Raw genomic sequence first — 10,681 nt, 5'->3', positions numbered from 1 at the left:
AGGTGGAGGTTGCAGTGAGCCAAGACCACACCACTGCACTCCAGCCTGGCAACAGAGCAAGACTGTCTCAAAAAGAGATGTCGGGGAACTCATCCTCCACCATGTGAGGAGACAGTGAGATGTAGTTGTCTGCAAGAGCCAGGGAAAAGATCCCTCTCCAAAAACCGACTATGCTGGTACCTTGATTTCAAACCTCTAGGCTTTAAAACTTTGAGAAATTAAGTATCTGTTTAAGCTACCCAGTCTGCAATGTTTTGTTATGGCAGCCTGAGCGGGCTAATACAGAAGGGATCTTAAAACCACCATTCCGTGTTCCAGCTGAAACAACATAAACCTGTCTCTGAGCTATATTCTGTTGAGACATTAACACTTTTACATTACCCAGTACCTTATTAACCAGTTACATGGGAATGTTTTTAGGTAAGATAGTATATGGCTATCAGATAAATTATTTTATAGCTATTAAATATAATAAGCATGAGAAAGTATAGTTATTTCAAAGTTAAGGCCTGAGTACCTGCTGTAGTCTTTTCCTATTTTATGGTGAATAAAGCAATGGACAGTTAAATGGCAGGCCGGGCGCGGTGGCTCACACCTGTAATCCCAGCACTTTGGGAGGCCGAGGTGGACAGATCACCTGAGATCAGGAGTTCGAGACCAGCCTGACCAACATGGTGAAACCCTATCTCTACCAAAAATACAAAATTAGCCGGGTGTGCATTGCACTCCAGCCTAGACAACAAAAGCGAAACTCCATCTTAAAAAAAAAAAAAAAAAAAGGCTATCATGGCTGGCTGACGCATGTAATGCCAGCACTTTGGGAGGCCGAGGTGGGCGGATCACCTGAGGTCAAGAGTTCGAGACCAGCCTGGGCAAAATGGCAAAACCTGAGATCGTGCCACTGCACTCCAGCCTGGGGAATAGGGTGAGACTGTCTCAAATTAAAAAAAAAAAAAAAACTAACAAATATGTATACCCACCACCTAGGTGAAAATAGTGTTATTGATCCCCTCAAAGGCCTCAGGTGCTACTGTTCCCCTTCATTTTTCTTAGAGGGTAACCTTGTTCTGGAATTTGACATTATTCCCTGTTCAGTCATAGTTTTTAATACTTAGGAATATACTGTTAAGACAATATAATTTTGGTTTTTGCCTGTTCTCATTTAAATGTATTTTTCTTTGACTGTTTATTAAGCATTCTGTTTTTAATGTTGGTAGCAGTAGCAATAGTTCTATTACTGTGATATAATGTTCCATTATATTAATGTACCACACAATTTATGTATCCGCCTACTGTTGTTGGCTAGTAGCTATGCCCAGTTTCTTACCTTTTTTATTGGAAACGTAGTTTCAGTCTTGTTGCCCAGGCTGGAGTGCAATGGTGCGATCTCGGCTCACTGCAACCTTCACCTCCCACATTCAAGTGATTCTCCTGCTTCAGCCTCACAAGTAGCTGGGATTACAGGCGCATGCCACAACACCCAGCTAATGTTTTGTATTTTTAATAGAGATGGCGTTTCACCATGTTGGCCAGGCTGGTCTCAAACTCCTCACCTCAAGTGATCCATCCGCCTACCTCGGCCTCCCAAAGTGCTGGGATTACAGGCATGAGCCACCGCACCCGGCTCTTTTATTATAAACAATACTGTTAGGAACCTTTGTGTGCACATCTCTCTGTGTACGTGTGCAAAAGTTTCATTAGGATGTAAGTCTAGGAGTAGAATTTCTAGGTCATAGGAAATGCCTTGGACCAGGAAGAGAGTGTCAGCAATGTCTGTTTACAGATGATGATAGTAGTAACTAGCTTTGAGTTCTTTGAGAAGCATCATGGTCCTCGTTCATAGCAATACAAAGGAGTAGTAGAGAGTATTTACCACCCTGAAAAGTGGCTCTCCTGGTGTTTTTTTTCAGCAGTGTGTCTTATTCTGTATTCTGTTCTTGTTTACTACTTAATATAGGTTACCTATAAGCATAGCTGCCAGATTTCCTCCCAGAAACAGGCTGTGCCAAGCAGATGCAGTTTTTAACAATAATCTAGCAGGATTTCAGTTACAGAGGTGAGCACAAAGCTAGGTATTTGAAAAAAACAAATGAAGTGAAAGAGGGATACTATTAATAAATGCAATAAAACAAAGAACTGTGAATAAACAGGGCCATTAATTAAACTCAATTAACAATGAACTTCAAGAAACAATAGAACAAGCAAGATCGAATTTTAGAGTACATGTAATATGAGAGATGTAAGATGGAGAGGGATGAGGGATATTGTATTCATGAAAATCAACTAGAAATGTTAGCTGGTAAAACTTAATAAATAGAAAAAGTGAGTTCATTCTGGAAGATCAAACAGAGAAAATTTCCCAGAATGTAGTGTAACAGGGCAAAATGAAAAATGTGAAAAAGTAAATTTAAGTATGAACACAGAGTCATAAGTTCTAAATGTCTACTAATATTTCCAGAAGAAGACAATATGAGAAAATTATAAAAGAAATAATGTAGGCCAGGCGCGGTGGCTCCCACCTGTAATCCCCATACTCTGGGAGGCTGAGGCAGGCGGATCACCTGAGGTCAGGAGTTCGAGACCAGCTTGGCCAACATGGTGAAACTGTTTTTACTAAAAATACAAAAAAAAATTAACCGGGCTTGGTGGCGGACATCTGTAATCCCAGCTACTTGGGAGGTTGAGGCAGGAGAATCGCTTGAACCTGGGAGGCGGAGGTCACAGTGAGCCGAGAGATCGTGCCATTGCACTCCAGCCTGGGTGACAAGAGTGAAACACCGTCTCAAAAAAGTTTTCAGTTCGCCGGGCGCGGTGGCTCACGCTTGTAATCCCAGCACTTTGGGAGGCCGAGGCGGGCCGATCACGAGGTCAGGAGATGGAGACCACAGTGAAACCCCGTCTCTACTAAAAATACAAAAAAATTAGCCGGGCGTGGTGGCAGGCGCCTGTAGTCCCAGCTGCTTGGAGAGGCTGAGGCAGGAGAATGGCGTGAACCCGGGAGGCGGAGCTTGCAGTGAGCCGAGATTGCGCCACTGCACTCCAGCCTGGGCGACAGAGCAAGACTCCGTCTCTTTAAAAAAAAAAAAAAAAAAAAAAGTTTTTAGTTCTAAGGTGGAGGGCATCTTGAATTCAATATAATACAGTAAGTAGGGTTTGAAGCAAAAATGCAAAAAGGATTGTATTAAAAATAAAGTTAGAAGAAACAATTAATGGAGCAAGAAGCTGGAGGGACAATATCAAGAGCACCTTTGCGAGTTGATCTCATAAAGGAGTGTCCCTTGTTCTCTTAAGATTGGAGAATTAGGAGTAAGAAGAAATAGATTTAGAGGAACAGAGTGGGAAGATTAAGGAAAAAGTGACCGTAAAGAAAGTTGCTGAAACGACACTTGGAGTTCTTCCTAGAAGGGAGATGTTTGACCTCCTTTGCCCAATGTAGAGTACAATTTTAATGAGGCAGGGTACTTTTTCAAGTTGCTTTTGTGCCAAGCCATTGTAAAAAGCAGTTTTAGAGATGAACAAAATGAAAGTTTAGTCACAATAAAACTTTTATTAAACTGTGTCGATGACTAGTACATGGAGAGTAAATGTGGCTTGCTTCAATAAGCAAATTCTCTTCCTCTCTCTTTTTTTTTTTTAAGACATGGTCTCACTCTGTCGCCCAGGCTGGAGTGCAGTGGCGTGATCTTGGCTCACTACAGCCTCGGCCTTCCAGGCTTTAGGTGATTCTCCCACTTCAGCCTCCCAGGTAGCTGGGACTACAGGTGCACACCACCACGCCCGGCTAATTTTTTGTAATTTGGGGTAGAAACAGGGTTTCACCATGTTTCCCAGTCTGGTCTCGAACTCCTGGGCTCAAGGGATCCACCTGCCTCAGCTTCCCAAAGTGCTAGGATTACAGGCATGAGCCACTGCAACTGGCCCAACAAGCAAATTCTAATTTAAAATTCTATATAAGTATATATACCTTGTGTGTACCCATAAAAATTAAAAGTTAAAAATTTTGTATATTCTTGGAATATTTGTGTTGATACTATCAATCATATTCTCAATCATATTCATCATGTGTTTACCCAGTTTCTATTTGCAGTTGTCAGCAAATTATATGTTCTTTGGTTATTTCATGTTTTCTCTTCTCATTTTTTAAAAGTGTCATTTTGGCCACATAGGAACTATGTCTTATGTATGTGTTAGCTAAATAGACAAAAAGGTGCCTATTAGGTATATGAGGAACACTGACAAGGTATCTACAGATTAAAGTTCGTTTTATTATAATATTTAAAAAGGGAGAAAATGGTAGGTTAAATTATATGAAATTGTTGCTGTTAGACTATTTTTTACTTATAAAAAGGGCAATTTCATATGATTCAAGAAAAAATTGTTTTTAGCTGTTGATTTCTAAATACTTTCAGAGATGAATACCAATACTGTTTGCTTTCATTATGGTATAAAACATATACCTTGTATTTAAATTTGTAAGTTTTTAGAGCTTATGGGGAATTTTAGCAGTTATTTAATAATAAAGCTTACCTTAGCATATACTATTGATAGATATCAAAGAAAATACAGAATCTTGATGGATGACAATAAGCATAATGACTTTCTTTTTGACATTTATTATAGTCCTCCTGTCAGGCGCCAGAGAGGAAGAAGGGATCGTCTGTCTCGACATAATTCTATTAGTCAAGATGAAAACTATCACCATCTCCCTTATGCACAGCAGCAAGCAATAGAGGAGCCTCGAGCCTTCCACCCTCCGAATGTATCTCCCCGTCTGTTACATCCTGCTGCTCATCCACCCCAGCAGAATGCAGTCATGGTTGACATACATGATCAGGTACAATAACAGAATGTCTTGGAAATACAGAAGCTGAAATTTTGTGGCAGTTGGAGATTTTTTTGGCTTTTTGTTGCAAATTTCTTTTAGTTTTACCTAAAATGAAGTTATTTAAGTTCCTCATTCCTTTTAAGAATTGAGATTTAAATTCTACACAGCTTCCATAGAAGAAAGTTGAACTTAAAAAATTAGTATCAGCCCAGCACGGTGGCTCATGCCTGTAATCCCAGCACTTTGGGAGGCTGAGGCAGGCGCATCACTTGAGCTTAGGCATTCGAGACCAGCCTAACACAGTGAAACCCCGTCTATACTAAAAATACAAAAATTAGCTGGATGTGGTGGTACATGTTTATGATCCCAGTTGATGCAGAAGAATCACTTGAACTCAGGAGGTGGAGGTTGCAGTGAGTCAAGATCGCACCACTGCACTGGGTGACAGAACGAGACTTCGTCTCAAAAAAATAAAGAATCAAGGTTATGAAAGCTTAGAATGAATTCATGTATGCTTGATTTGAAATTATTGATTTAAGATTAATAGGAAATAGCAGACAATTGGTGGTTTGAGTACATATCCCTGTTTCCTAGTTTCTTCTGGAATAATTCAATAAGCAAGACAGTTGGGTACGTCTTTGCTTGTAGGTTTTCATAGATCTCCAGGGAGATGACAGGTACAAGGCTACAATGTTTCATTTCCCTTTTCTTCCTGCCAAGAACTGAGGGACTAGCTGAGGAGAGGGGTTGCCTATCTTCAGAGCCTGAGGATGAAGACCACAATTTCATGGTGGTATTTTCTGTGGAGTTTCTGAGGCCAAAAAAAAGACATGTGTCTAAGCACGTCCTTATAAAAATTGCTGGATTTTAAGGATAAGGGGGAAATCTTGTGAGTTTATAAACCAAAAAAATTACCAGAGAAGGCTAATGAGAATAGGATCTCATTTTTCATCTACCGCGCTAGATAATAATAAACAATAACACAGTGACAACTGAGAAAATATCTTACCTAGATACTCTTCTTATGCCAGACATTTTTATTATGTTCATGAAACACTTAAAAATTGATCACGTAGGAAAGCTTACCTTATTTGTGGCCGTAACCTGATAAAAGTATGGATATAAAATACTGAAAAACACAGTTGTACCTTCTCCCCATCCCCTTGAGCAAGAAAAGCAAAATGGAGGAAAGTGTTTACAAAGTCCCATTTTGTAAAGCATAATTAATATGTATATGACTGTATATAGGACTATGTGAACACAGAGAAAAATATAGAGAAATACATACTAGGCTTGTGGGGTAAGTGCTAAAGTGAAGGAAGAGTGGTGGTTAGTGATGGAGCCAAAGAAAAGACTGCATTTCAGAAAAGGCAAGGTCTCATTTATGTAGTAGTGTTACGTGTTGAGTCTGTATATTAGAATATGAGAACATTGCATATGTAAATAACCAGAACAATACAAGAATTAGAAATCCTGAGCAGACCGGTAGCCATGGCAGAAATTATAAAACATAACAAAATCCGTCTTTAAAATTAAAATTACACCTGAGGCTGGGCGCAGTGGCCCACGTCTGTAATCCCAGCACTTTGGGAGTCTGAAGCAGGTGAATCACCTGAGGCCCAGGAGTTTGAGACCAGCCTGGCCAACATGGTGAAACCCCATCACTACTAAAAATACAAAAAATTGGCCACATGTGACGGCAGGCACCTGTAATCCCAGCTACTTAGGGAGGCTGAGGCAAGAGAATCGCTTGAACCTGTGAGGTGGAGGTTGCAGTGAGCCAAGATCATGCCACTGCATGCACTCCAGCCTGGGCAACAGAGCGAGACTCCATCTCAGAAAAATAAAAACATCTGAATTCTTGTCTAACCTTTAAAGAACTGGTAATTCCAATTTAAACTATTCTAGATCATAGAAAAAGATAGCTTCCAAATATATTTTATGAAACCAACACAACTTTAACAATGAAACTTCACAGACGAATACAACAAAAGAAAGCTGTTGACTAGTTTCCCTCATGAATACAGATGAAAAAGTTTTAAATAATAAGCCATAGCTAGTGGTGTATTAAAAGAATAAGCTGTTTTCAGCAGGAAGGTATGGGAACAATTTTTTAATTAAAAAAAGTCAAAAATAACCTGTTGGAATAACCTATTTTAATATACCTAGTGATGTATTAAAAGAATAACGTAATATTGAACCCGTCCTGCATGGGTTCAATATTACGCGCAAGAAATAAAAAATCTAGCCATCATTTCTTATTAGAAGGTCTTAAAGTGTAAAAACGACTTTAATTTTCAATACATGGTAGGAAGGCTTATTGATTGCATTGCTTTTGCTTGAGGACAACCAAGCGTGCTAGATAAAATACTCTTAAGTATCCTGAAAGCATCAAAAGAGCTAATAGAAGAAGTCAAAACTAAGGGAAAGTGGGGTGCTAGTTCCGTCCTTAAGGCATTTGTTCATTTGAGCAAACCTGAACTTATAATTTTGAGTCTGTCAGGAGGCAAAGGGGACAAAAATCAAAGACTATTTAAGGAGTCACTTTCGATATAGGAGACCCTTCCTACGTAAAATACCAGGCACCTTAAGTCACTGTGTACCCAGAATACAGGGATATCTGGTCACTAGGATAAGACTGAGCAGAAGTAAATTTGCAGCCCAAATTCACATCACTGTGAAATTAGTGAAAATTCATTTAAAGTAATGGGTACCTCAGGGGCCTAGAAAACAGAGGCAATTTCTCCCTGAAAGAAGGAACCTTTATTTTGGTTCTCAATTCCCCCAATAATTTTTCAAGAACAGCGAGCAATAAACAAAGTTTAACTCGGTACATGACTTAAAAAGGGCTATAATTGAAAACTAATAGAAACAGACCTACAGTGAATTCACCTACTTCAAACATGCTGAAAGGTGAAACTTTCAACACTTTCCTGCTACCTGGAATAAACCAGGATGCTGACTATTACCATATCTATTCAGTAGGCTAAGCCAGCAGAAAAGACAAGAAGAAAAAAGTTTAAGAATAGGAAAAGAACAGGTAACACCATCAATATTTGTAGTCAAACTGATTATATTGATAGAAAATCCCGAAGCATCTTAGGTAATTGTTAGAACTAAGAATTGAACAGATTGAAATGTTACAAAAATGAATATACAATAATCAGTATGTTTTTTTAATACCAGAATCAAACAGAACATGAACTTTTTAAAAGATACATTAACACTGAACAACCCAGACATACTAATCAGTTGCAATATGTAAAGCTTTTTTTTGATTCTGTTTGAGAGGAAAGGGAAAAAGGTCTAATAAAATCATTTATTTTTATTTGATGACATAATTGGAATTTTGAACATGATTGCATGTTTGATTTTAAATAACTTTCTTTTAAAAATATAATAATGCTATTGTGGTTAAGTGTTCTTATTTTTTAGAAATGCATACTAAAATTTTTTTTTAAATGATAGAGTCCTGGGATTTGCTTCAACAAAACACATGAAACAAAGCAGTATATTCAGGTGGATTGGCTATGGCTTAATGGTTTGAGGGCTGGGTGGTGGATATGGGGGTTTATCCTACTGTTTTTGAACATATTTGAAATTCTCTAATAAAAATTCAAAGAAAAAATACCAGTGAAAAAATCATAGTAATACTAAAGAAGTTAAGTATCAGTCTTGGCCAGGAGCAGTGGCTCGTGCCTGTAATCCCAGCACTTTGGGAGGCCAAAGGCGGGTGGATTACAAGGTCAGGAGTTTGAGACCAGCCCAGCCAATATGGTGAAACCCCGTCTCTACTAAAAATACAAAAATCAGCTGGGCATGGTGGTGCGCACCTGTAGTCCCAGCTGTTCGAGAGGGTGAGGCAGGGGAGTTGCTTGAACCCAGGAGGCGGAGGTTGCAGTGAGCCAGGATTGCACCATTGCACTCCAATCTGGGCCACAGAGCAAGGCTCCGTCTCAAAAAAAAAAAAAAAAGTATCAGTCTTAACAAAAGTGGTTTAAAACCACTGTGTAGAAAACCAAAGCATTATTGAGAGAGTTTAAAGAAAACTTACATACTTTTTGAGACAGAGTTTTGCTCTTCTTGCCCAGAATGGAGTGCAGTGCAATGGTGAGATACTGGCTCACTGCAACTTCCACCTCTCCAGTTCAAGCAATTCTCCTGCCTCAGCCTCCCGAGTAGCTGGGATTACAGGCACCTGCCACCGTGCCTGGCTGATTTTTTGTATTTTTAGTAGAGGTGGGGTTTCACCCTGTTGGCCAGGCTAGTCTCAAACTCCTGGCCACAGGTGTTCTGCCTGCCTTGGCCTCCCAAAGTGCTGGGATTACAGGTGTGAGCCACCGCGCCTGACCACAGGAAAACTTATTTAAACGAGAGATTTGACTCGAAAGATCCCGTTTTTTTAAGGCTCTTAGTTCTTAAAAGTGGCACGTAATAGAATTAGTATAATCCCAAATAAATTTTCAGTAGATTTTTGGTGTAACTTGAGAAGATGATTCTATATTTTTAGTGACAATTTAAAAGACCTGAAATTGTCTATAGCCATAGAAAGTGAACTGATAGTTGTTTCTGTAAAGTTTTATTGGAACACAACCACACCTATTTGTTCATCCATATTGTCTTTGGCTACTTTGTGCAGAGACCATGGCCCACAAACCTAAAACATTCACTTTCTAGCTCTTTAAGAAATAATTGGCCCATTGACACCCTGGTCTTAAGGTCTAGACCAGTTATTTCTCAGAGTATGAGCTGAATCAGCTGAGCAGCAGCAGCATCACCTAGATTATTTGTTAGAACTGCAGATTCTCAGACTGTACACTAAACTTACTGAATCAGGATCTGTGGGTGTGGGACTCAGCAATCTAGTTTACCATGCCCTCCAGGTGATTCTAATGCACACTGTAATTAGAGAACCACTGTTCTAGTCATGAAAGAACAGGTGGGCAAAGTAGCTTCTCCAGTTACCAGGAATTATTTTAAAACTATGGTAATAAAGACATTTATGCCAGCATAGCCAAATAAGCTAATGAAATAGAATATAAAACCTAGAAGCCAACACATTTTCTGTGAATATGGTCATATGCTACATAATAACGTTTGACCAACAGACCACATATACAACAGTGGTCTCACAAGTTTATAATACCATATTTTTACTCTATCTTTTTTGTGTTTAGATACACAAATACAGGGGTTAGAAGTACCAACCCTCTACACTGTTGAAAATACACATATAACGGTTGACTCCCTCAAAAACTAATAGACTAATGTTGACCAATAACATAGTTGATTAATACATATTTTATATATTATATACTGTATTCTTATAATGTAAGCTAGAGAAAGTGTGATAAAAAATCATAAAATACATTAAGTTGATCATCATAAAGGTCTTCGTCCCTGTGGTTTTCACGTGGGGTAGGCTGAGGAAGAGGAGGAGAAGTTGGTCTTGCTGTCTCTGGTGGAGGAGAGGCAGGTACACTTATGCAACTTTTATTGAAATGTGGGCAGGGCACAGTGGCTCATGCCTGTAATCCTAGCACTTTGGGAGGCTGAGGTGGGCAGATCCCTTGAGGTCAAAAGTTCAAGCCAGCCTGGCCAACATGGTGACACCCCATCACTACTAAAAATACAAAAATTAGCCAGACGTGGTGGCGGGTGCCTATAATCCCAGGTACTCAAGGGAGTCTGAGGCAGGAGAAATGCTTGAACCCAGGAGGTGGAGGTTGCAGTGAGAGAGATTGCACCACTGCACTCCAGCCTGGGCGACAGAGTGAGACTCTGTCTCAAAAAAAAAAAAAAAGAAAAAAAAATCTGCATATAAGTAGACCCGTGCAGTTCAAATTCATGTTGTTT

General features: G+C 39.4%; 1 protein-coding gene across 17 annotated transcripts in view; it reads left to right on the top strand.

The window, feature by feature from the left end:
- The window catches only part of RNF38 (ring finger protein 38), a 156,088-nt gene that overhangs the window by 118,520 nt on the left and 26,887 nt on the right, over window positions 1–10,681 (top strand). For 14 of the 17 annotated variants that reach the window (XM_058444993.1, XM_058444991.1, XM_058444990.1 and 11 more), the window contains 2 exons: window positions 1,958–2,056; window positions 4,621–4,834. In XM_058444993.1, coding sequence (XP_058300976.1) covers window positions 1,958–2,056; window positions 4,621–4,834 — 313 coding nt within the window. The remainder of the gene's footprint in view (window positions 1–1,957; window positions 2,057–4,620; window positions 4,835–10,681) is intronic. The other 3 variants (XM_032164154.2, XM_032164158.2, XM_032164157.2) reach the window with 1 other exon arrangement.

The sequence above is a fragment of the Hylobates moloch genome, unplaced genomic scaffold, assembly GCF_009828535.3.
Source record: "Hylobates moloch isolate HMO894 unplaced genomic scaffold, HMol_V3 SCAFFOLD_10, whole genome shotgun sequence".
NCBI classification, from domain to species: Eukaryota; Metazoa; Chordata; class Mammalia; order Primates; family Hylobatidae; genus Hylobates; species Hylobates moloch.
This window is presented reverse-complemented; position numbering and strand designations above follow the sequence as displayed.